The 27,441-nt window shown below is 35.4% G+C and overlaps 2 protein-coding genes and 1 pseudogene across 2 annotated transcripts; 1 reads left to right on the top strand and 2 right to left on the bottom strand.

Annotated features, from left to right (window-relative positions):
* Positions 1-617: 617 nt before the first annotated feature.
* LOC116013611 (tubby-like F-box protein 5) lies at positions 618-3,398 on the bottom strand. Its single transcript, XM_031253459.1, has 5 exons — positions 3,066-3,398; positions 2,121-2,500; positions 1,929-2,016; positions 1,646-1,775; positions 618-1,537 (listed from the first exon to the last, which is right to left on the bottom strand). Exons 2-5 carry the CDS (start codon positions 2,469-2,471, stop codon positions 865-867), a joined length of 1,242 nt encoding a protein of 413 aa, XP_031109319.1. The 5' UTR covers positions 2,472-2,500; positions 3,066-3,398; the 3' UTR covers positions 618-864.
* A 9,005-nt stretch (positions 3,399-12,403) lies between these two features.
* Positions 12,404-21,539, top strand: LOC116013632 (putative glucose-6-phosphate 1-epimerase). Its single transcript, XM_031253494.1, has 10 exons — positions 12,404-12,655; positions 12,800-12,910; positions 19,260-19,370; positions 19,634-19,685; positions 19,794-19,931; positions 20,074-20,172; positions 20,290-20,387; positions 20,530-20,637; positions 20,820-20,901; positions 21,225-21,539. Exons 1-10 carry the CDS (start codon positions 12,582-12,584, stop codon positions 21,288-21,290), a joined length of 939 nt encoding a protein of 312 aa, XP_031109354.1. The 5' UTR covers positions 12,404-12,581; the 3' UTR covers positions 21,291-21,539.
* A 68-nt stretch (positions 21,540-21,607) lies between these two features.
* On the bottom strand, positions 21,608-26,670 carry LOC116013633 (annotated as a pseudogene).
* Between the last annotated feature and the right edge of the window lie 771 nt (positions 26,671-27,441).

Raw genomic sequence — 27,441 nt, 5'->3', positions numbered from 1 at the left:
TCCTCTGCATATGCTCGTGCCTACTACAATTCCTTCTGACATGTATCATCGCATAATATGCTAAACATAACTAACTCTGATGTCACCCTACCCATTCGACATTTTCTAAATGTATACGGTTGAACTACTTACTCAGCTATCCGTCTTGTTTTGCTTTGGATACTCTGATGTCATCCTAATCATTTGACTTTTTTTTGACGTATATGGTTGAACTACTTGCTCGGCTATCCGTCTTGTTTTGTTTTGGATATTGTCTTATCAATAACGAGGTCAGCTTGCCGAGTTGGACGTAGAACTTGCTACTAATTCCCCCAACAAGTAATACTCGTAATTTATAATATAATTATATCTATTTAACTTAAAAATAAATCATGTTTAATATACAAAACTATCAACCCTAATTTGATGAAAGCGAGAGAAGAAAGAATGAAAAGGAAAGGCAGAGAAGGATAGAAACGTGAGGCAGAGAAAAAGAGAAAATTAGCTTAATTAGTTGTTCATGAATGAAGCTAAAGGAAAAAATTAATAGAAAAAATATGATAGGGGAGGAGAACCAGCGCAGCTTGATTGCTACTTGCAGAAAATTATTAAAATTATTTTTTAGAAATTATGTACTATTTTCAAGAAAGGGACTTTTTATTCATAATCCATTTTCTGCATGTAATTAAAATTACTCACAACATATTACAGTTGGATTGAAAATGTTCATAGCAGAGAGTTAGCAGCTAAAGAAGCAAACTGAGAAGCTTTGATCATCAGTAATAATTTATGGCCAATGGATATACTTCATAGATAGTAAGCATAATTCAAGATTCTGAAGCAACAAAAAGCAAGAGATGTTCATCATTTACAAACCACCTGAAATCATTCACAGGCTGGTTTTGTGTCAAAGCTGCTCAAGCAGATTGCAAAAGCATGGAACGCAGAAAGCGGGTAGCGATAATCCATGGTGAAGATATCTTTTCCAATCTTTCCGAATTGCAGGATTACCTTCTCTTGTTCTGCTGCTGGTATGTTGTGAGAGGGATCCACAGCGGCCACGAGCTGAAAATTTTTGACAGATGCCACTGTGACACGGCCTTTAAAATTTAAGCACCAGCATTGTAACTGTTCGTGCCATCGAGGGGCCTTGTTTTTAAGCATAAGGGGCTCTTGAGAAGGTGGCTCTGGCACAAGAGAACCTGAATGTCCAGGGGAGCTGGAATCCATGTTTGGATTATCCTTAGCTTTCGAGACTGGTGTGTGTGAAGGCTTGTCATCGAGAAACTGTGAGAACGATGTTGGTGTAGGAGCTGTGCCTCCCTCCTGAATAGAGGTCACGGGGATAGAGTGCATAACGCATTGCATTCTCCTAGGCCCTCTGGTGCGAAGGACGTTGAGCTCGTAGGAAATAGTGGCAATGCTGTAGTTACAAGCAGATACTCTAGGAGACACTTGTTTAGAATGGAATCTTCGACTAGGCTGATTGTGCTGAACCACCGAATCGTGTGTGGGTTGGCTATCATATACGGTGAACTTGGTACCAAGAAAGTTAGACCTGCTCAAATTGCTCCAATATCAATTATATAGAACAACCAAAATACAAACACTTTTTACTTTTCTATCCTAGAAAGATTGTTCTGTGGTGTGGAGGGGTAAAACTTGCCTCAGCTTCCCAACATAAGTGTTGCTGGCTCGCGAAAATTCATCTGCAACCAATGATATGACAAAGTCTGTGCTCGTTGCCCGTCTGATCTTTTTGGCTGCCAGCAATAATTTATCACTTGCATCCTCAGCTGTCAAGTGGTAAGAAGGTTAGCAGTATACCTTACAGGAACTTCACCAGTGTTAATTATCACTCAACACCCTCCTTGCAGAGCTCTCCATATTACATATATAGATAGAATTTCAGCAAAAGATACATACTTTCAACCTAGAACATAACTTACATGGAGTCAAACCAAAGTAGAGGCGATAAATCGAAGTAGCTCTATCTCTTTTGATAAAGCATTGGATAGGAGAGTCACGGGGTCCGGGCTGTTTCAAGATATAGAGAACAACATGTATTCCTTTCAGTTCCATTTTGTGTGTCTAACAGTGAGATGAAAAATTAAAACAGCAGAACAGTTAAGCAGGGCTACCTGTTTAAGAGAAATAGGATAAGTAAGCTTCCCACATTCCTCGGGAGTCTTGACAATCTCCTTAGTGATTTCTCTCCATGACCTGCAAACAGAAGCACAGGAGACGAGCACAGTCCGAGCTGGCCATGATGTCTCACTCTCTTCAACCCTCCGAATTATATCCAGAAGCAATTCTGGTGGTAAATTTGCCCACTGGCCTTGCTCAATTGGATCAGAAGGCGCCACATCAGGCGCTATATGTGACCGTGTCCTGCTTCGCCAATGCCTCCCCCCTTCTGACCCTCTCCTTGATATGCTCCCTATCCCATCTTTCATCTCCTTCAGCTCGCGTACAATGCTCTTGAACGACATCTTCTCTGATCATATCAATCAACCCTTTCCTTTAATCATATGATACAAAATTAAAAATACATCAGAACTTGAAACCAATCTTAATTTCTGTTACAATTCAGGAAATAAAAATCTAGATTTTAACTCATCTTTGTCCAGTTAACCACATGTTTTGGGGGCTTTTGAGAGTTAGATCTGAATATCTGATACAAAAGTTTCAAACTTTCTACTCATTTTTAACTAGAACTAGAATACATTAAAATTAAAATAAATAAATAAATAAATAACTGATCTTTTAGCTAAATCAAGGCAACACTGTTTCACGTAATCAGGAAATTATCCCATTGTAAATGTTCACATTTGTAAATTCGATCTATTCGAAAGCCTAGACCTCGCAGACAATGCGATAAACGTAAAGAAAAATAACCTAGAAACCAAACCGAGATAACCCTAATCCTAGCTTGACATGACATTAGAAGAAACCAGTCCGTATTAATTAAAGAAGAGATTAAAACAGAAAGAGAACAAACTTCGCAGCTGGAAATATAAACATTCAAAATAAATAAATAAAAATGCGAAATTCATCGGGACAAGAGTGAGGTAAAGACAGTGGACCTCGGAAAAAAAAAACGAAGAGATCGATCAGAAAACGCAAGAGATCGCTGAAGAAAAGGGTTAGATCGGAGAAGCACGGCCAATGCAGACCGTGTTCTCTGGCGGAACAGTGAATCGGCTACGCATTGTTATTATCTTCCGTTGGGATTTCACATCGCCGGAGCCACAGCTGCTGCTGCTGCTGCTGCCACCACTAAAACCGTCTCCTTCTCTTCCGCCGCCGTCCGGTAAAAAGGAAAGAAGGGATCTCAGACCAAAAGGACAAGACAGCTCCTCTCTCTCTCTCTCTCTGTCTCTCTCTCTCTCTCTCTCTAACACAAAAACTTGTATGTTCACACCTGTGTGGTCTTTAATCCACTAAATACGAGTAAGATTTTTTAAGCTCGTTTCCTTTTTTTTATTTATTTAAATCAAATACACAAAATTTGACCCATGACGTGGCTTATCATAAAACCATTGATTTCGACCTATCCCAGTCTCGATACATAGTATCTTTTCGTTACAACTTAAAGGTGAGTTGGGTAAACCGTAACTGAAATTCTTTTACAAAATATAATTCTTTTGACTTGACAAATTATATTATTTAGTTGGAGTTTCTCTTATTGTTGAATTAGATTATAATTCATATAGGTAAAGTTTGGGAGAAGATTAGAATTCATATTTTCCTATGAATTTCAATTCAATGAAGCGTAGAAAAGAAAAAGATTTTTTTACCTTAGTAATTATTATTTTTACATGGGGACGTTTTAATTTTTATCACTTCTTCGATTCTCATTCCTAATAATTTAGTCATCATTATCAAATAATATAATTTGATCAAATTCTTACTTTATTCACAACTTATCTTTTTCTAATCGAATTACAATTATTTCTCCAAAATTCCCTCCTCTGACCCATCGCCATTTTCAAAAAAATTATTTGTCCTGACAATGTTGGGCAAATAGTGAGTTAATTGCACTTTTCAACCTAAGATAGGTAAGAATGGTTAAAGTAGTAATCCTTTTAATTAGAAGAGTGACTTAATTTTACTCATAATAATTAGCATTAAAGATATCGCAAATTAAACAAAAAAATTATGAAGAATATAAATTTAATTTCATGGAAATGAATTAATGCATATTTTAGATTTATTTTTTTGGTTGATATAAAAAAAAATTACTATCTATAACTAGTATAAATACTCAAATATTTCTACGTAATAAAAATGTGAGAAAATAATATTGTTTCATTATGGTCATTTTTCTTTCATGAAAATTAGAATACTTAGCAAAGTCAGTTGAATTTCAGTTCTTCAAATTTAAGGAATAAAACTCAAAAGGAACTTTTTTCGTACTACGAGTTAATACTTGATTTGGTCCTTCTACCATTAGAATTTTCACCACTCTAGTCCTCGACTTTTAAACTTGTTCAATTTCATCATAACTATGCAATTTTTACCTAAAATAATCCTTTGTCCAAATCAAAATAGTCATGATCAGGACCATTTTGATTAACAATTGCATAGTTGGGACAAAACTGAACATATTTGAAAGTCAATGACCAAAAATGGTGAAATCCTAATAGTCGATGAATCAAATCTGATATTAATCTTCATACTACCAACCAAGAAAATTCATGTTTGAAGGAATTAAAACTTCAAAAATTTTCTAATCAACCAAACGGATTGTTATAATAATTATAAAAAAAAAAAAAGGAAATTGTTTCACACCCGTACAATTATTACTCCAAATAAGTTATTCTATTTTTACAAAAAAAATTATTGAGTGAATTGGTTAATTCACCCGTGATTTAATAAAGAATTTAAACATCAAATAAAAAGATGACACGTCAGGAGCGGCTAATATGAAATAATAATTATGGTTCTCTAGCATGGTCCGTTATAAATTAATTTCATCATTCTTTCCTAGTTGAAGTATTAAAAGTGCAATAAACCATTTTGGTCGAATTTGTCACATGGAGTTTTCTTAGTATGATTTACTTTTCTTATATGATTTACGTACTATTATACATGAATAAGATTTATTCAATACATACATTTAAATAATAACGGTAAATTTTTCTCATCATTAAAAAAAATGCCATAAAACTTTAAAAACTTTGATAATTTTCAAACTTTGTAGGATATTGGTCTAGTCAAAATTGTTAGACCATTGGTTCCTCGAGAAGAGTATCTATTTTTGACTTGCTACAATTTTGACTGAAATATATTAAGAGTTTGATGTTATTCACACAAAGAATAATAATGTTTAATAAGACACAAAAGAATATGGAAGATGAAGTTGACAATGGGGGTGCAAATAGCATACTTATATGTGGTTATCACAGTTGGTAAGTTTAGAAGGAAAAAAAGATGTGTGTATGGTTAAGACGACAGAAATTAAATAATAATAATAATAATAATAATGAATTAAGAAGACGTCAACGAGGTAGGCCTTGGCTCTCATCATCGTCTACATAGGAACAATCAGAAGGTTGCTACCATGAAGGATGTGCATGTGTCATCTCCATATCAGCCATTCATATGATGGATGGATATATGGATAGATGTTTTAATATAATATTGTGTGAAAACTCGAGAGGGGATTTCGTAATTTGTAAAAGTGTTATGTTTTATTTTAATTAAAGGACTAAAGGGGTGTATTCGATTATGACTTTCATAGACTTTTAAAAATTTTTATCAACATTAAAACTTTAGTGGTATTCAATTTAAACTTTTAAAGATTCTTTAAAAGTTTACTAGTATTGGATCCAGACTTTTCAAAACTCTTTAAAAGTATATTGGTGTTCGATTCAGATTTTTATAGAGCCTTTAAAAGTATACTTGGTATTCAAAAAATTATTAACTTTCATAGACTTTGTCAGAATAGAATTTCTGTAGACTTTTTCTTCATTGATATAAATAGATAAAATATGACCTTCCAACCCCAAACTTTTCAAAATTCTCTATAGATTTTTTTTCCTCTATTTTTACTGTACGTTTCAAACTTTTCATAAATATTTATATACTTTGCTACTAAAAATTATTATCTTTTGATGTTCAAAGAAATTTTTTTGCTGAGCTTTGCTGCTGATCGCAGCAAAAGAAAATTGTTGCGATCGCAGCAAAAAAAATTGCTACGATTGCAACATGAATCTGCTGGATTTGTGAGAACAGCAGCAAGCTGCTACTGTTCGCAATTTATGTTGTAACCAGCAACAAGTTGCTGCTGGTTGCAGCATAATTGATTTAATATTTAATTTTTATTAATTAATATAATTTTATAATTTTATATAATTGTATGTTCATCCATTATTAATATATGTATTTGTATTAAGTTGAATTTTTTGAGAGATTCTTATTATTTATTTTATAGTAATTATAAATGAGAGATGTTAATCACGAAAGGAGTAAAGGTAAAAATAAAGTTAATAGAAATTATGCATTATGGGCATCTGAGGAGAGTAACGAATTATATTTTCTTTATATATAATATACTCTATTTTTGTGACAATCAATATTTATTATTATTATTATTTGCATTGCATTAATTTATTTATGATTTATAAAAAAATATATTTTTGTAAGAAAATATTAATAGAAGTTATGGAATGTTTGTAAGGGTGTATTTAATTTAGAGTTTTAATGATTTTCGTAGAGTTTTTAATATGAAAAAATTTTTAAAAGTATATAAATGTTTGTCCTACAGATATTTATAGACCCTTACAAAGTTGATAAAAATTTAAAAGATTCTAAAAAAATCTACAAAAACTCTACAAAAGTCAATTAAAATCCATCACTTTAAAAGTATTTCAAAGTCTTTAAAAATTTTGATTGAATACACCCCCTAAGTTAATAATAAAATGTCTATTCGAGTATGAAATTATTATTATTATTTTTTGTGAGATTTAAGCTCAGACTCTAATATCAAATTGATATATGTATTTTATATATACAGTAAGATTGAGACACAAGTAATATACGTGAAGATGTATTTTATAGGTTGGTTCTAAAAATGAGAATATTTTTGTGCACGCGTAAATAACCTTATGCGTCCATATTAAAGGCTCTAAAAATGAGTGCACTTTTGTGTGTGCGTAATATAACCTTATGCACTTGTAGTATGAAACTTATGCACAAGTAATAGAGAATATGTACACTTGTAATGTAAACATTATACACTTAAACGTTAAAAAATTTTACTACAATGCCACAATATTTTTCTTAAATTTTCCTTTGTTCAAGGGTATTGATAAACCAATTCAAATCAATGGTTGCGATTTTACTATATTTTTTACCGTGACACCTATTTTTATTTAATCTAATACCCCCTACCTATATATATATATATATATAGGGAGGGTGAGAGAGAGAAGATTTAGAGCATCCATAGTGGTGGTTATTTCACGGTTTTTTTTTTATAGTGAGAGTGCTTACATGGAGGTGAGAGAGGGAAGAGAGAGAGCGTAAATTTATTTGTTGACCCAGAGAGAGCTTTTTTTACAACAATAACAATTACAACAATAATTACAACAACAACAACAATAACAATAATAATAATAATAATAATAATAATAATAATAATAATAATAATAATTACAACAACAACAACAACAATAATAATAATAATAATAATAATAATTACAACAATAATAATAATACAAAATAAAAAAATTATAACAAAATTTAAAATATTAAAAAAAAAAAAAAAGACAAAGGGGAGCCACATGGAGCCAAGTGGCTCCCCTTTGTAAATGAGATGTCGAAAGATTTGGAAGAGGAGCACTTGAGCTCCTCTAATCCTCTTCCAAATTTAAAAGCCTTAGGCTTCTCACCGCTTGCAAGAAGGCTTTGGTTGCAATATGTTTTTTTTTTTAATTAGAAGTGAAGGCATTTTGAGAAAAATTTATATTTTCTCCAAAACGCCAAACTCAAACGTTGCTAATAGCAGTGTTTGAGTTTTCAGCGGTTTGGAGCAATCTGCTGCTGCCAAACCGCTGCTAACCAAACATATTGGTCAAAACGTCAACGTTGGCGGATTCGTCAAAAATCAAACATGCCCTTAATATATCAATCAGAGTTATACGCCTCAAGGTTTAAAATTAGGCACTTGAAGAGTCAAATTAAAGTTACGCACACAAAGGAAGCAAAACACCTAATGATTAAAATTTATGCACTCGTAAGCTAAACTCTATGCACCCTAATGTGAAAAGTTATACATTTTAAAGGTATGCACCCAGCGGCCTAAAATTATGCACCTCAATGTTTAAAATTATGCACTCAAAGAAGAAAATAATGCACCCATTTTTTGAGAAGCTAATAAAGTAGACATGCACTCAGAGGGAAACTATGCACTCTAAGAGACAAACATATGCATTTGAAAGAGGAAAATAATGCACCCATTGTTTGAGAAGCTAATAAAATAAATATGCACTCGAATATGAAAAAATATGCACTTGAAGATGAAAAAATAATGCACCTATATTGAGAAGCAAGAAGTTAGAAGTGTATCAGCACTCCGAAACCTTTAATTCTTATTTTTTGGTTTTAAATTAAAGTTGAATGTAATATGCTGATCAGTTTGAATTTTTCATTTGCTTTTTATGCAAATCGCTAAATGAAAACAAGTTGTATTGGTTATTGGTTGGATTTGATTAACAATATGCTTACTAGAAATATTCATGTCTATGAGGAAAATTATGCACCCGAAGAAACAAAAATATACATCCGAATAACGGAAATAAACCAAAGATTTAAAAAAAAAAAAAACATCCAAACTTACTTACACAACATCCCTATAGTGCAACCATTTAAAAAATAAAAATAAAAATCTTCGTTACGGACTGTTGATTTGGATTAGATCAATAAATGAGATTGAACAACATTTTTTTACATAAACAGGTATTCACATATGATCTCTAATGCGTGTGTGTTGAAGGGTAACACGTGTGTGAGACCATCTCACGAATTCTTATCCATGAGACGCGACTGGTCGAGTCAATACACAAATGTACTACTTATACTAGCCAATATAATATTAAATCAAGAAGAAAATGTTTGTTACTTATAAGGGAAGTCATAATACTTTTGAGGACAAATGTAATATTTTTATATTGTGATGTAAAAATACTATTTTTTTCATTAAAAGTATTATATTTTTCCTTATAAGTAATGTTGTACTAATAAAGGAAAATGTAATACTTTTGATGAAAAATATAATACTTTTAAATCAATTCAAAATAATACATTTTTTTATATAAATAATAAACTTTATATTTCTAATTTAATATTACATTTGTTAATATAAATAATTAAGTACATTTCATATTAACCCAAGGATCTCACACTAATTTTTTCTGGTGTTGAATGTTTCATAGTGGATATCCCAATCCCACTCACTACAGCAAAAGTGTGCCGGCAGAGATGACATTTTTCCTTCATTTTCAAGTTCCAATTCACTCATTTCGATCATATTATATTTTATATCACTCAATTCCACCCACTATTAGCAAGATTCACTTCCGATTTTTTTTTCTTTTCCTTTTTTCTTCTTTTTTCGTTTTTGTTTACGCAAAATTATCATGTATTTCTTTTTTCAATAAGTGATGTTGAATATATTAATTTCTATCATTTAATTTTATGATTGACAAGACATATATATATATATATATATATATATATATATATATATATATATATATATATATATATATATATATAGATTAGATCACGTGCGAAGACTCTCTCAAGTGAAAAATATGTGAAAACTAAGATATGAGCCGTTGATCTAATCTAGATTATCAACGGCTCAAATAAAAAATTATTTAAAAAATAAAGAAGTTCATGCCAACATGCATGCAAATGATCAACGGTTTCAAATTGATGCAGCTTAAGATATAAAATTACGCATCTTAAGCTATAAAATAACACACCTTAAGTTTAAACTGATGCACCTTAACTCCTTAAGCTTTGAACATACACACTTTAAGCTATAAAATTATGCNAAAAAAAAAAAAAAAAAAAAAAAAAAAAAAAAAAAAAAAAAAACCGCACCTTAAGTCCTTAAACTAGAAAAGTGATGCGCCTTAAGCTTTAAACATATGCATCTTAAGCTATAAAACTACATACCTTAACCTTAAAACTTAAGCACAGTAAGTTTTAGGATAACACTTGTGTGAGGCCGTATCACGAAATCAGATATGTGATTAATGGATCGGATATTTGATCTCATTAATCAAAGATCCGACTCGTCTCACGGATTGAGACCCGTGAGATTGTCTCACATATAGTTTTGTCTAAGTTTTAAACTAATGCACCTTAAACTAGAAAGTGACGCACTTTAAGCATTAAACATACGCTTAAGCTATAAAACTATGCACATTAAATTATAAAACTACAGACCTTAAGTTTTGAACTTATACAAAATTATCATAATGCCACAATATTTTTTAAAGTTTTCTTCAATCTGGACGGTTGATTTCGATTAGATCAAGGATTGAAATTAAGACTAAACGTTCACCTACAACTTATTACCGCAACTGATCCTCTATCTATCTATCTATCTATCTATACATGACACACACAGAGATGATATACATAGATCATATATATATATCCAAGTTGAAAGTTGAAACCTATGGATATATACATTGATCATATCAAAACATGTATATATCAAATCGGAGGTTGTTCTAGAAACGTGTGTACCAAACATAGTATTTGCTGGAATTGGGGTATATATACATGTATGGATACATATTTGAGATGACACCAAAGCTGAAGCATATGCAGCTAGCTGTATCATTTTGTCCGTGCTTGACCGCAAAGTTAGTGCCTACTGTTTTGCTCTTGATTGTTTTCTGTCTTCTCATGTTGAGTTGAAATATTATTGTCTCCTAATATTTATATTCTTTTCAAAATAAACATTGATTACATTTTGTAATATGTTTCTCTTGATTTAAATTAATTATGTCTAAAATTTAAACCAAGTTTATATCAACCAATAATAATTTCATGGATTATTGTATTATAGCTAGGAAACCAATTTAGTTAGCCTGAGTTTTCGTTACTAACATTTAATTTTTTAAATTTATTTTTCTAAATTAACGTTATAAAATTAACATAAGTTTAATTTCGAGTGATTTTTAGACCTTATATTTAACATATTTAAAATATATTTGGTTTAAATAGAATATATATATATATATATATATATATATATATATATATACTTTTAAGTGTAATATATGTAAAATTTTTACATTTGATATCTGAGCCAAATTTATATAACTAAAAATATATCCAAACGAATAACCTATTAAGTTTACATAAAATTTAGTTTATATAATATTAATATTTTTTGATATATTTATTTGAATGACATGTTTATAATATATAATTTTAACTTTGAATTCTAATATAATAATATATGTGAAATTTCAATATTTGATATATGGACCAAACTTGTATTCGATATAACATAATTAAAAATATTTAAACCAATAATAATCAATTGAGTTCAATCAAAATATAAAACATGGTGCAGATTTTAATTTTTAATTTTGATAATGTGAATGATGTATAATTTTAAGCATAAGGAAATAAGTTATGTTTAAATAAGTAATGCAAATAGAAAAGATAGAAGATGATGATAAGTAAAAGAAGATGATAATGAATGTAATCATAGTAATGAATAAATATGTAAGTATATAATGGTGAGAATGTCGTTATATGATAGATGATTATGTTTTTCATTAGCAAACCGTTTTTAATAGTGTTTCAGTTTTATATAAAACTGAAAAATTGTTTCCTGTTTTGAAAATGAAAAACTGTGCTAGTAAACATGTTTTCTATTTTTTTTCTCCAATTTTTTAAATTTTCAGAAAATTGAAGAAATTTTTCAATTAGTAAACGAGCTGCAAGAGTTTAAAACCCTTGTCCATTAATTGGACCCCAGTGCGAACAAGAATAAAGCTATTGGATGTTCTAGCTTTTCTTCATCTAATTCTTTGGAGTGATTATGTGAAATGTATGGTGCGCTATTGAAGGTTACAAGTTTGATAGGTGTTGCACGTTTCGAAAGAATATAATATGACTCTCGTATTTAAATATTTCATGCTTGATTTTTGTAAACACACCTTTAGAACATGTTACAATATCGAATGGTCCAGTTACCATTGTGACAAAGAAAAAAAAACAAATGTCGCACCAACCATAGTTTAACTTTAACACGAGCAATAAGCAAATACCATGTAATAGAGTTGGTATTATCAAAAAAAAAAAAAAAAAAAAAAAAAAAAAANAAAAAAACAAACGTTAACACGACCAGATTAAGATAGAGCATCAATGGCATAGAGCCACAAAAGTAAACCAAAAGAATATGCGAATTTCTAGTGACGCATCATAGGATTACCCGAGCAAAAGCATATTCCATGAGCAGTGTTTTGGTGTTTGCTTGTTGAGCTTCGGGTCAAAGCGACTGTATCCATTGCTCCAGCAACCTCAAAATCTATCCAGATTCACCATAAAAAAGGTCGAAGATGGCGACAATCTCCATGTCCGTGACGTGGTCTGCTTCTCCCCTAACCTCGCCCAAACTACGGCGAGTCAACCGGTGAGTCTCTCTCTCTGTCAATCAAATCACATTTTTGCTGTTAAAAGAAGCTAATCGTAAGATGAAAATAAAGAACCCAGATAAGAAAAATGCAATCTTTGGGGTTGTTCTTGTCTTTATTTGAGAAATTGCTCGAACTGATAGGTATTCTAGAATGGCATTTGCGAGTGGGAACAAGGAGAGCCCTTGTTTGGGAGTGAAGGTTACTGAAGGGCTTGGGAATTTGCCCAAGGTTGTTTTGACTTCTCCTGGAAGGTACATTACTAATTTGAGTTTAATTGTGCTATAATTCTTGCTTAATTTCATCTTAGTTTTCATAAATCAAACGTTTATATTATTGCATTGATTACTGCAATTTGATATTATGGTTTGCTGGCTATGTTTCTTCTCCTGGATATTAAGTTGCTAGTGAATTAGTGATCAAAACTAGGCTGCTATGTATTCTTTTCTTTTTTTTTTTTTTTTTTTTTGAGTGACAAGGAAACCACACTGCCCGAGTGTGTGCATTGAATAAATCTCGCCTCGTGAACTTAACCTGCAAAGGACCACGAGGAGGTAAAACAATGCAACGATCCTGGGAGTTGGAAACTAAACAAAGCAGAAAACTGGGAAATTGGGGTGAAGAAAGACAGAAAGAGGAGATTGAGAAAGAGAATTCTGTTATTATGATTCAGCATAAATTCCTTTAATTCACAGGAATGCTTAAATACAACGAAACAGCTCGGCACTACAGAGCACTAATTCCATAATTCTCGGATCACAGCTGGGAGGAAGCTTCCAGGTTCAAGGTGTCGAACGACGTCGTCTGAATGGGAATATTAACTGATTGGCCGTTTAGGATAAACGACGTCGTCTGATCCTTTGAGCTTAACGACCTCCAACTGCTTGCCTTCTTGCGACGTCGTTTTGCTATTCCTCTCCTTAACCTTTGCCTTCCCTTTCTTCCTTTCTGTCTCCATACCTTTCCAGCCACTTTCCAGGGATGTTACAACACCCTCCCCATCAGCTGATCCTTGTCCCCAAGGATCAAAATTCGGAAATTGGCGCTTAATGTGATAATAATCCTCCCAGGTTGCATCCTCTTTTGGCAAATTAGCCCACTGCACAAGTATTTCAACTGCAGCACTGTTGTTTCTTTTCACCATTCGTTTTCCCAGAACAGCCACAGGTTCTGCCAACACTTGACCACCTTTTCCCACAGCAGGAGGGTCGAGCTGAGCCACATTCCCTTCACCAATTCGCTTCTTTAATTGAGAGACATGGAACACAGGGTGCAGCAATGTTCCTGGAGGTAAATGCAACTTATAGGCAACCTCTCCCACCTCCTACCACCTCATAAGGACCATAGTATTTTGAAGATAGCTTCAAATTGTTTCTCACTGCCAGTGTGACTTGTCTGTAGGGTTGGATCTTGAGGTATACCCAATCCCCTATGTTTAGAGATCTCTCACTCCTTCCCTTGTCAGCCTGCATCTTCATCCTGTTCTGAGCATTCTTAAGATTCTCCTTCAGAGCTGATAGTATAGCACCCCTTTCAGTAATCCAAGTCAAGTCCCCTTCTGTCAGATTAATAGCCAGTAATGGTGGTGGATATCCATAAAGTGCCTGAAAGGGAGTGTATTGGAGGGATGAGTGGTAATTGGTGTTATACCACCACTCAGCCAAATGCAGCCAACTTGCCCAACTCTTAGGTCTTTGGAAAACCATGCACCTCAAATAGGATTCTAAACATTGGTTAACCTTTTCAGTCTATCCATCAGACTGTGGATGGTAGGCAGTAGATAGGTTTAATTTTACTTGCATGTTTTTGAACAGTGCTTGCCAAAACTTACTGGTAAAGATCTTATCTCTATCAGTCACAATGCTCCTTGGTAATCCATGGAGCTTGTAAATATTCTCCATAAACATATCAGCTACTCCTTCTGCAGTGTAGGGGTGAGACAAGGGTATGAAATGAGCATATTTTGTGAATCTGTCTACCACCACCAGTATCACTTCTTTGTGATTAGACTTTGGAAGTCCTTCTACAAAGTCCATGGAGATGCTTTGCCAAGCCCCATCAGGGATTTGTAAGGGTTGTAGGAGGCCAGGGCTAGCCACATTCTCATTCTTGCATCTTTGGCAAGTGTCACATTTCCTTACCCATTCCCTGACATCCTTCTTTAAGCCTTCCCAGTAAAACAATGCTTTGATTCTTTGATAAGTTCCATTCTGGCCAGAGTGACCTCCTATTGCAGAGTCATGTAACTTAGCAATCAGATCTTGTCTCAAATTCCCAGCAGTCCCCACATATAGTCTGTTTTTGTACCTGATCAGCCCACCCTCTATACTGATCTTAGGATTTGTTGAAGGGTTAACCAGGGCAGCAGTTAGGTTTTCATTGGCCCATTGATCATCTTTGTAACTCTTGACTATGTCCTCCATCCACTGAGGTTGCACAATTGAGATAGCACTCATATTACCCACACTATCAGTTTCCCTTCTAGAGAGGGCATCTGCAACTGCATTGTCAATTCCCTTTTTATACTGAATAGAGTAGTCCAACCCTAATAGCTTAGTTAACCCTTTCTGTTGGAGTGCAGTGGTAATCTTCTGTTCCAATAAAAATTGCAAGCTATGGTGGTCAGTTTTGATTATAAAATGTCTTCCCATCAGATAAGATCTCCACCTATCCACAGCATTGATGATGGATAGGTATTCTTTTTCATAGATTGATAATCCCAGGTGTCTCTCCCCAAAAGCCTTGCTAAAGAAAGCTACTGGTCTTCCCTCCTGGACCAAGACAGCCCCCATTCCCTTATAGCTGGCATCAGCTTCCACCACAAAGGCTTTTTGAAAGTCAGGGAGTGCTAGCACAGGAGAATTACACAAGGCACTCTTGAGTTCATCAAAGGCCTTCTCAGCCTCCTTAGTCCATCTGAATGCATCTCTTTTCAACATCTCAGTTAGAGGCTTACTAATGACTCCATACCCCTTGATAAACCTTCTGTAGTACCCAGTCAACCCAAGAAATCCTCTGAGGGCCTTAACAGACAAGGGTTTGGGCCAAGATGCTACAGCCTCTAGTTTTGCAGGATCAGTTTGTAAGCCTGCTTGAGATATAATGTGCCCTAAATATTCCACCTGAGTTTGGGCAAATGAGCACTTACTGAGCTTAGCTAGCAATTGATGCTGCTTCATGATGGTCAAAACCTCCCTCAAGTGCTGCCAATGGCTTTCCCAATTAGGGCTGTAAACCAATATATCATCAAAAAACACTAGGACAGATTTTCTGAGCAAGGGTTGAAATACTTGGTTCATCAGTGCTTGGAAGGTTGCAGGAGCATTGGTAAGCCCAAATGGCATTACCTTGAACTCATAAAGTCCCTGATGAGTTCTAAATGCTGTCTTATACTCCTCACCTTCCCTCATTCTGACTTGGTGGTAGCCAGATCTCAAATCCATTTTAGAGAAACACACAGATCCTGCCAATTCTGAAAACAGATCTTCAACTAAGGGTATAGGGAACTTATTTTTAATGGTGATGTTGTTGAGAGCTCTGTAATCTACACAGAACCTCCAAGTATTATCCTTCTTGGGAACTAACAGCACTAGAGATGCAAAACAAGAAGAGCTAGGGGTAATTACCCCTGCTGCAAGCATTTCTTCCACCATCTTTTCAATTATGTTTTTCTGGTCAAAGGAGTATCTGTAAGGTCCAGTGTTCACAGGCTTGGCACCAGGAATCAATGGAATAGTGTGGTCATGGGTTCTTTGTGGAGGTAGGGTAGTGGGAGTTTGGAACAGGTCATGGAAATCAGCCAACAGTTGAGCTAGTTCAGGTGCAGTATTGTGGTTTGTAGTGTGGTTTAGCTGGGATTCTGCACCTAAAACATTAGTAGGCATGGTAGTACACTGAACCAGGAAGCCCTGAACACCTTCCTTATGCCATTTCTTAATTTGTTTCTCAGTGGCTGCCTTTAACCACACCTTCTTAGTCAATCCTTTCAGAAAAACTCTCTTGCCTTCCTTGTGAAAAGAAATGCCTGGTGGTCTTGTATGTAGCTGGATTGGTGCAAACAGATCAACCCAATCCATACCCAACACCATATCACACCCCCCAAGTCTGAGGAGCCTAAAATCTTTCACAAACTGTTCTTGTTGAATCTGCCAGTGGAGATCCTGACAGATTGAATCACTCAGTACTGTCTCACCATTAGCTACTGTCACCCAAAGTGGTTTTGCCTTCTCTGGTTCCCTTCTCAACTGGCTCAACAATTTGGGATCCAAGAAGCTGTGGGTACTCCCACTATCAACTAAAATCACTATGGGCTGCTTCTGTATCATCCCCAACAGTTTGATGGTATTCAGCCCTTCACCACCAACTACAGCACACAGAGAGACTTCAGCCTCTTCCCCTTCCTGACCTCTCTCTGTTGGTTCCAACTCCAATGATTCCAAGACCTCTTGGTCCTCTATAATATTGAAGGTTGGTCCCTTGCATTTGTGCCCTGGTTGCCAAGGGTCAAAGCATTTAAAGCATCTCTTTTGTTCTCTCAGCTGGTTTCTGAATTGGGTAATTTCTGGGCTTTTGGATGTAGTAGTTTGAATGGATTGTGAAGGTTTGGGAGCTTGGTTGTAGGGAAAGGGATTATTAGAGTGGGAACTGGAAACTTTGGAAGTGGGGTGGGATTGTGGTAGTTTAGTGTTCCATGAGGGGGATCTATGGCTGTCAACAGGTTTTAAACCTTTCTCAAACTGCCTTGCATACCATATGGCATCCTCCAACCTCCTAGGTTTGGAAGTCCTTACGAAACACCTTAGATTCTGTTTGAGCCTGGCAATATAATTCTCCATAAAGTAGTTCTCAGTGAGGTAGGGATAAGATTGCAACAAGAGACTCTTAAACCCTTCAAATGCATCTGTAAATTCATCTACTCCATTCCATTGTTTGAGACTAGCAAAGTCCTCCATCAGAGAGGCTCCATTGTCTCCAAACCTTCTACACACTGCCTCTGCAAAGGCAGGCCACGTGAAACCCTCTCTCAACTCATGAATATAACTCTCCAACCATATTCCTACCCTCCCAGTCAGGTGCACAAACAACAAATTAAGAACATCCTGCCTAGGGATATTAGAGAGTATGAAGAATTTCTCACACCTGATGATCCACTGTCTGGGGTGATTGTAGTCAAATGGTGGGAACTCGCTTTTGTACCTCATGAGTTCTAGATTCTGACCAGCCAAACCCTGCCTTATGCCCTCCATCACTCCCCTCCTGGGTGCCCATTCACCATTCCTTGCGGTCTGACCTTGCCCTCTAGGCGTCTCAGTTTCCTGATCCAGTTCATCACCATCTGTTTCTACGGCAGGAGCTTTGTCAGGTCTTCCCCTCGGTCTCTCCGGCACGGCGCTAGGCTCGCCCGGGAACTGTCCATGAACGGAAGATTGCCCAGGTGACGACCCCATCACAGGAGGTGAAGGCCGATTCAACCTCAGCAGCTGTAGGAGCTCTTCTTTCAGGCTACCAAATTGGGTTGTAAGCTCAGTGACCGAGTCTTGTGTGGCCTGGAAGCGAGTGTCAATCTTGCTATTGAGCTCAATGACAGTAGCTTCCAGCTTCTGGAATCGTTCATCCATGGTGGGCTCTGATACCAGCTGCAACGATCCTGGGAGTTGGAAACTAAACAAAGCAGAAAACTGGGAAATTGGGGTGAAGAAAGAGAGAAAGAGGAGATTGAGAAAGAGAATTCTGTTATTATGATTCAGCATAAATTCCTTTAATTCACAGGAATGCTTAAATACAACGAAACAGCTCAGCACTACAGAGCACTAATCCCATAATTCTCGGATCACAGCTGGGAGGAAGCTTCCAGGTTCAAGGTGTCGAACGGCGTCGTCTGAATGGGAATATTAACTGATTGGCCGTTTAGGATAAACGACGTCGTCTGATCCTTTGAGCTTAACGACCTCCAATTGCTTGCCTTCTTGCGACGTCGTTTTGCTATTCCTCTCCTTAACCTTTGCCTTCCCTTTCTTCCTTTCTGTCTCCATACCTTTCCAGCCACTTTCCAGGGATGTTACAAACAACCTAGGTTGCCAATAGCTGCTATGTATTCTTTTATATTGTCTAGTTAATAGGATCATTCCAAATGAAGCCATGCATTGATATAATCTTTCATAAAGATATGTGGCATCTTGCCAAATGACCACATTCTCAAATGAACTTTCCTTCTAGACTATTTGGCATGTTTGAATCTTCACATTGTTCTGTTTTTAGTATTTATCTTCTGAAGAACGTGTTTATTGTAATTATGTCTCAGGAGAATGCCTTCCTATAGCTAGTTTTCCCCCCCTCGTTGGTAGCTTTAAAAGTGCACTCCTTGGTGCCATGGTTTCTCACAAAACACAAATGTTTGGTACTTTGGTATTAAATTGCCAAAATTTAAAGATCCGGATATTATTGTCACAATGCATAAATGTGTAGTTTTATTTTTTACCAATAAGCCTTATTTTAATTATGTCCCACAAGAGTATGCCCTCTGATATATACTTTTTTCTCACAGGTAACTTTAAGAATGCACTTCTTGGTGCCTTGGTTTATCTGATTCTTGATATTTTGCAGTGAGGCGGAGCTATATTTGTTTGGAGCGTGTATTACATCGTGGAAAGTAGGCAATAAAGATCTCCTTTTTGTTCGGCCAGATGCTGTATTCAATGGGCAAAAACCAATCAGGTTATCCTTTTCTGCTCTTATTCCCCATAATCAAAATGCTTATTTCACTTGAAAACTTTTAGTCTGATAACCTCTCTGTCATTTCTCATTAAAATGGCGAAAGCTTTCATACATTGGTGATTACTGGGAAAATAATATTTAATGACTTGTTATTGCTAAAGGATCTCTGGGATTTTCTGTTTCTTAGGCTTGAATTCTAGGAGAAATTAGAGATGTGAGATTCACCAATATACCAAGTTACTGACAGTTTCCCATTGGCACAGTGGAGGAATACCACATTGTTTCCCGCAGTTTGGACCTGGTCAAATTCAGCAGGTAAATCCACTGCAATTGTTTTCGATGAATGAAGTTACGATAGCTTCAAACTGTGGTCACTTTCTCAGTGTTAATTTTGACTCTTAAGGATGCTTGTATTGCTTACAGCATGGATTTGCAAGGAATGTGGACTGGTCGCTTGTTAATTCTGAAAATGTTGAAGGAAATCCTGTTATTACTGTTGAGCTGAAGGATGGCCCCTATAGCCGTTCTATGTGGGATTATAGTTTCCAAGCTTTATACAAGGTTAGTGGCTTGATTATTTATCCCTTATGCTTGAAGTTCACAACTTGGAATTTATAGTCGGTAGATATTCCAATTGCAAGAACAGGTTCGATGTCTAAATAATAATGCCAAACCATTTCATGAATGAAATTTTCTTTCTCAGGTTACTCTGGATGAGAAGACACTTTCTACAGAATTTAGAGTTACAAATACAGACCAAAAACCATTTTCTTTCACTACCGCCTTGCATACTTACTTCCGTGTAAGTAAACTTCTGTATGGCCAATCAAGAAGTTGAGGTTTTTGTATAATTGCAGATAATTATTAGAGGTTGTGCGATCTGCACAAATCCTGAAAGTTCAAAGTTTCTGTTTGGCAGGGTTCTATTGGGAGTGTGTCAGTTAGAGGCTTAAAGGGTTGTAAAACACTGAACAAACATCCCGATCCTAAAAATCCAGTGGAGGGTAACGAGGAAAGGTCTGTATCAATATCTCAGCAAATTCAGAGCAAAGAGAGTTAATTCTTTTTCAGGGTGGCTAAACTCCCCGTCAAGTATAGTTGTTACCTAGGCTAATTAATTCGTGCTTATTCTCGTTATTTCTTTTATTTCATGGTTCAGGGATGTTGTTACATTTCCTGGCTTTGTAGATTGCGTTTATCTCGAATCTCCTAATGAGTTACAGCTGGATAATGGTTTGGGTGACACAATAAGCATCAAGAATACGAAGTAAGTTAATGCAAACACTTGCCTCCCCTCCCAGAAAGGAAATAGTGGACGAGAATTTCCCTTCTTTATTGACTCAACATTCATTTAACTTTGCAATTCCGTTCTTGTATAATTCAAAGTCCTTGCTATTGTTGTCTAGAAAACACTTATAGATTTTGTGCGTGCTTATCTACTTTGTGCAGTTGGTCGGATGCTGTTCTGTGGAACCCACATCTTACAATGGAAGCGTGCTACAAAGATTTTGTTTGTGTTGAAAATGCCAAGGTGAGAAGCACTTGAACCCATAGTCACTGTAGAGATTGCTTAATAATTTTGGATGACGAGGAAAACCCGCAGCTACTACTTAAGGGTGTGCACTGGGTAAATCCCGCATTGTGGCCCTAACTAGCAAAAGACCATAAGGAGGTAAACCAGCCTTGGTTGGCTAGTTGCCCATAGCTGACCGGGTCAAACCAAGAAGACTAATAGGCTGCTCCCACTAGGAGTTAAACTTGGAACCTGTGGTTACCAAGCCAACAACCTGATCAACTTGGCTGGGTTGCCCCTAACATTTAGTTTTTGTATGTTTTTTACTCTGTTTACCTTAGATTGGACAAGTTGAGTTAGAGCCGAACCAATCCTGGACTGCTGTGCAACATTTAAGTATTCCTTGAAGAATTGCGAGTAGAATTCTCAATTTTGTTGTACTGCTCTATTTCCTCGATTTGGACAACAATGCAATGCAAATAAAGGTGTATGCATCAAGCCGCCCTTCATGGTATATATAACACAAGTATTTTTCTCCATTGTTGTCATGATGATTCGACACGCCTTGCATGTTGAAACTGTATACATATGAACAGGCTCATGGCAAAGGAAACATTCCCACTTCCCAGCTTAATTGAAAAAGGATGAACATAGAACATTCATATTATGATCTTTTATTGCCTAAAGATCATAGAATCTAATGATTTCCCCCCCATGGATTCTCTCAAGAAACTAGCAGGCTAATGAGGCACACCAGTAAGGTGATAGCCAGTACAGCGAACACCCAGTGCAGCCACTTCTTCTCCCTTTTCATCTGTTTAGCGTAGAAAAGATTGTTGGTTCCACCATTGACGAAGCTTCCAGCAGTGGTGACTGCCCGCTCGATATTGTTCATCTGTTCGCCCTGAGCTTCAACCATGACAGCCATGTCGAGGAACACTTGATGGAGCTTATCCAGACTCCTCTGAATATCTATCACAGCTTCATGCCTCTCCTTGTTCTCCTCTTTCATTTCCGCTTTCTGTTCAAAGATCTGAACATCTTCCCTTCCCAGAACCATCTTCTCTATCACTTCTTCACTGGGAACTTGCCCTGTTGCATTGTAGTATCTTCTCCTTAGATCTTCCTTGTACCCCAGGACAATTTTCTGTCTCAGAGCTAGGAAATCATTCATTATGTCCCTTAGCTTCACTCTCAGTCCATGAGTGGTGGAAGCTCTGATTCGATCAACTGCAGTTCCTTTCGCAAATGCCACTGATATTTTCCGGTTTCCCAGGTTCGATTGATCCAGTTCCTGGAGTTTGGTCTTGACTGTCTTGGCTTTCCTAAGAACAGCAACCATGTCTGAGTCCATCCGGTCCCTGAGGCCGCGATAAACCTTGGCACTGTGGGTGGTTTTGGTCTCTTCATTTAGGGATTCAAGATCAGACAGGAGATCAGTGATCCCTTTTATGTCTGTCTGTATTGCCTCAACTTGTTGGAAGAACTGGGAGAGATTACAGGCATCTTCATTGCTGAGTTGCCCTAATTCTATGTCCCTTTCTTCTGGTTCATTGTCCATTTGCGCCTGTTTCTTCAATTCCACATAACTCAAGAACGATTTGGTCATCAAATCATTCATTTTTCAGAATATGAACCTGCAATGGATACAAGAAAATCCCATAATCAAACACCCTTTTAAATAAAGTTTCTGAATTTGAGAAACCATACAGGAGAAGTGATGATGAAATCCATTGATGTTCATACCCTTCAAGATTCAGAATCGGAATACGCAGAAATTCACAACCTGAAAACGAGAATTAACAGTTTAAGGAACAAGAAATCGCAGATTAAGGTTTTGATCAAGGAACAATGATGCTTGTACTGTACAAAACAAATTATCTCAAGAAAACCATAAGACTTACTGATAACCAACTCTTTCAAAAACTCCTTCGAGATGAATGAACTATGAAGGAGATTATGTTGTACACTTGTGGTTAGCACTATGAACAAATGATATTCTGTGTTTGAATATGAAGAACTTCTCCCAAATATGAAGAACTTGAGGAGGTTATAAGGAGAAGATAGGATTAAAAGCCTTCAGTTTCAAATATTTGAAATCATAGCCGTTTAACCCGTTTTAACCGGCTTGTTATTTTTATTTACTGCAGGCTAATTATTATTATTATTATTATTATTATTATTATCTTGATATTAGATATTATAATTTGAAATTTCTAATTTCAAGTCTTCTACTTGTTTGAATGTTCTAAATAGGGATGTCAATTAGACCAACACGTTCGGTTTCGGGCAAATTAATACGTATGTGTTTTTATGTCAATTCAAAAAATTCACATACTAAAATTTGGCCAATGAACCAGGCAAAAAAAGAACTTTTTATGAATAGCATCTTGTTGTTGGATCGAAACGTGTAATTGATGACTAATCTCCTTGTCGCTGAACTTGGTAAAATGCAAGTGTTAAGCAACTGCTATAAAATGAAATGATTTAGAAATATACAGCTGAGATTAGACATGAAATTTTGGTTAGCAAAAATGCGTTTATGACTTTTCCAGATGATCTGGAAAAAAAGATAGAAAAACTTGAGTGCAGTTATTGTACGAGGTATGGTCAAAGCAATATGGAAAGGTTTATAATATATTGATATGAATAGTAAGATTTGCCCCATGATCAATCCAGTATTTGCTACTATTCTCTTCTTGATTCTTCTTCCTCCTCAAAAACCAGAGTCCTGATAAGTAATAAATGAGATGTCTTGATAGAGAAAGTGCTTAAAATCCATAATAGAGTTCAACTGCAAGAACTAAATTTATTATTTTGTAATAAACCAAATGAAAAGGAAATAGTCGGCAAATTATTCTGTAACAATTTACACATTAAATATTCACAATTTACCTTTTAAAAATTCACAATTTGTATACTACGAACACAATGTTAACATATATGTAATTGATTACTTTGTTTTGTATTCACAAGTTCCTTTCAAATACTGCAGTCAATTCCAATGCTAAAAATACACAATTTAATTTTTTTAAAATTTAGTACAATTGTTATGTGTTTTGACTTAGAAACACAATTTATATTCTAGATAGATGTTCACAATTTCAATACTAAAAATACATAATTTAAGTCTTCAAAAAAAAAAAAATACACCTTGCAAGGTGGACCATGGTATATGGTATAACAACCAGAAATAATCCTATCAGGTTATTGGACTTATTAGTTTGGGCTAATCGATTTTTGTTTCATGCGTTTTAAATTCTGGACCCTAACCCTAAAAAATCTAGTTGACATGCTTATTGGGCAGACTCATTTAATATTTTCAAATTAACATTCTAAACTTTTAATTTTAATAAATTATCTTATTTACACTAATAAAATACATTGTTCAATCAATATAAACCTTCATTTCTAAATTCCAACTAAAAATAATTAATATATTCACACTATAATATAATAATTATAATAAGTTTTTTTAATTTCATTATTTATTTTCATAAAAAAAATTATTTAAATTTTATTTACAAATTTAATAAAAATTACTAAAGATAGAATTTAAATAAATTCCCTATATATTTAGTTTCACATCACAAAGAATATCTTTAAGTGGGTTTGATTATCAGGGCTAGCCCCCTAAATTTTGAGCCATCAAGCTTGTAAAACTAATTTTTTATTGAGTTACAATTTCTTAGCTCTAATCTTAAAATTTTTTTAACTTATCAGGTCATTCTATCAGTTTGTTTTTGGCTAAGATTGACATCCTAGTTCTAATTTCTTTCCAAACTTAATTTTTTAATGAAATGGATAAATCAAAAGAATATACGTATATCTTTAGAATTCTGATTTACAGAAACCATTCAGGAGTGGTACTGAAATATACAGGCTTCTGAAAACCTCATAAACTAACAAGGGCAAATATAAATTTCCTCTTGCATAAAAAAAAAAAAAAAGAAAAAGAAAAACTTCAGAAACTAGCAAGAACAACCCCCCTTTCCAGTTGTGTAAGGCGCCACATGAACTATATCTGAACTTCAGGATGAGCATTCCTGAGCTTCTCAGCTTCAAGTTTTCTCAGAGCTGAGGAACTCAGTTTTTCTCCACTTGATTCTTCAGAGACTAGGTCCACAACTTCAATCTGCAGAATACGCTAAAGAATGAGGCTTTATAGTTCAATAAGCAAAGCAACCTAGATGTCTCGTATCAAGAACAGTATGCAATTGTCCCCGAGACAGACCTTTAGTTGCGAGAGACCTTTCTCAGCCCTCTTCTTATTGACAGAGATTCCACCTGGTAATGTCTCCTTGCTATCACACAAATGACATAAACACATTTCAATTATGCTACACTTATACTTGATCAACGACATATAAGAAAGATGTGAATGGTGAATTGTTGATCAAGAGCAAAAAGAGAATATTCATAAACAGTACAGAAATCTTCTCTATTCTTCAAAAGCATTCACGAGTAGAGAAACAGAAGACTTCGTATAAGTGAAGGCTAACGAAAAGTTAGAAATGGAAAGATTAGAAGTAAGAACCTGACAAGAATAGCCTCCAAATTCTCATCAACTATTGAAGGGCCATAAGGATCCACAATAGGTTCTGCATGTACAACCAGCTGTGGCTTGATAGACTAAAACAAAAAAAAAAAAAACAAACAAAAAAAAATATTAAAGGAACATGTCACTATCATAACACATCAAAAGGGAAACTCCTTATTTTGGACCAACTTTGTCTGTTATTCATTTATTTGCAAGTTTAATCGCCTGCCTGCTTAGTTGCTATATACGGTACACAACCGAATAATTTCAAGCCTGGAAGAAGAAAATCCACATGCTTAGACTTATGGAGTAAAACTAGAAATTGCTATAGCACAAAGAACTTTAACTGAATGAGGATTAAATCACATTCCAACACCAGATTACAACACGAAAGAGCAAAGCACGATGCGATTTAGAACAATTTTTAGTACCTTGATCACATTTTCAACATCAGATTACAACACGAAAGAGCAAAGCACAACGCAATTTAGAACAATTTTTAGTACCTTGATATAATCCTTGACATTTGCCATCCTTTGCTCAATAGGCTCTATTAGATCAGCATACTGAAAAAGGAAGAGACCAAGTCATGACCCTAGCCCTAGTACCTCAAGTGGATGATCAAATGCTATAATCAGAACAAGAATAGAACTACAGAAAGCTAAAAAAAGGCAGCAAATATGGTCAAAATGAGGCAATGCAAACTATATCAGTTCTTAAAAAGTGATTATGCAGTGCCACAATTTCCCAGAATATCTTAATACCAAGTCAAAATTCAAAAGCTTCCAATTTCCAAATCCCTAGTTTGAACTGTTGATCTGAGTTTAAAAACTTAAATTTCATAAAAATGTAATTAGAAATGAATAAACGCCAGAATAAAAGAACTAATGCCTGTTTCTTAGTTAACATTGGGCCGTCGCAAACGCCGATTACAATTCGCTCCCTGGCCAATTTAGCTGCCTCCTGCAAAATAAGCAGGTATATATTCACCAAAAATAGAAGGGAACACCGGAAATTTGAGCGGAGCGAGGAGCTGAAAGAACCTCGAGAAAGAGGCGGTGGCCGTTGTGTAAGCGATCGAAGGTGCCGCCGAGAACCACGGCGGCGTAGGAATCCGGCGGGGATAAGGTTGAGCTGTGTGGCGCCGGCTCCCCCTCCGCCATCCCGATGCGGTTTGGAGAGGGTGGGGAGTCGTTAGGATCTAGGAATTGGGTGGTTTATTGTTGGATTAATGAATTGATGAGAGCTATTCCTCCTTTAAATAAAAATAAAAATAGCAAGACCGACTCTGCCGCGCCACTGTCCGTTCGATCAAACATACTGATAATCCAACGACTTGCATTGACTCTAAACTGGCTAACTACCTGCTTGAAAAACGGTAACTGTCCAACCGCCACAATATGCAATATATTCGACCTCGCAAAAACGCAAAGCCTCTTCGCATTATTCATCACCGGAATCGGAAAAGAAAAGCTTTTCATCAGCGTTCTCATTCTGATATCTCTCTCGTCTCACTGTAAGCCATTCATTTTCTTTAATTTGTTTTGCTTATTCAGTAAGTTTCTCTGCAGAATATGACTTCGTATCGTAATGTTTCTTATTGGATTGTTCGTCACAACTGCATGTAGACGATGTTATAGGCTCTAAATTACCGTAAGCTTTCTTCTTTGGATCGTGTTCACTTCTGTAATAGTATAATATGAAAAGAAGGAGAATCTGATGCTATTCATATTTTATCTTTCCCTCAAGGCTCAAGAATCATATTTTATTTGTGTTATTTGATTTATTTTTATCTGATCATCATCTGTATATTATTGCTCTGGTTTCTTTAATTTATCTTGCCCCAATTACTGTATAGTTTTAGTTTTCAATGACAATGAAGAGAGATCAAGAAAATTTGAATTCCATGAAGGGCTTAGGGGTTCAAGGAACTAGGTAGTTGCCCCCATTTCTTTTTGAGGATTACTTATATTGCTGCTATTCCCTTGCTTCTTATCTTAGTTGCAAATGGCCAAAAC

The sequence above is a fragment of the Ipomoea triloba genome, chromosome 3 (assembly GCF_003576645.1).
Source record: "Ipomoea triloba cultivar NCNSP0323 chromosome 3, ASM357664v1".
NCBI classification, from domain to species: Eukaryota; Viridiplantae; Streptophyta; class Magnoliopsida; order Solanales; family Convolvulaceae; genus Ipomoea; species Ipomoea triloba.
This window is presented reverse-complemented; position numbering and strand designations above follow the sequence as displayed.

What these genes read in the sequence shown, in the direction of transcription:
- LOC116013611 (XM_031253459.1), bottom strand. Translation starts at nt 2,471, where the DNA reads ATGTCGTTCAAGAGCATTGTACGCGAGCTGAAGGAGATGAAAGATGGG. An exon ending in ATCCTATTTCTCTTAAACAG is followed by an intron (nt 2,017 to 2,120) that starts GTAGCCCTGCTT and finishes ATCTTGAAACAG; the next exon opens with CCCGGACCCCGTGACTCTCC. An exon ending in ACTTATGTTGGGAAGCTGAG is followed by an intron (nt 1,538 to 1,645) that starts GCAAGTTTTACC and finishes CAATTTGAGCAG; the next exon opens with GTCTAACTTTCTTGGTACCA.
- LOC116013632 (XM_031253494.1), top strand. Translation starts at nt 12,582, where the DNA reads ATGGCGACAATCTCCATGTCCGTGACGTGGTCTGCTTCTCCCCTAACC. An exon ending in GTGGAGGGTAACGAGGAAAG is followed by an intron (nt 20,388 to 20,529) that starts GTCTGTATCAAT and finishes TTCATGGTTCAG; the next exon opens with GGATGTTGTTACATTTCCTG. An exon ending in ATAAGCATCAAGAATACGAA is followed by an intron (nt 20,638 to 20,819) that starts GTAAGTTAATGC and finishes TACTTTGTGCAG; the next exon opens with TTGGTCGGATGCTGTTCTGT.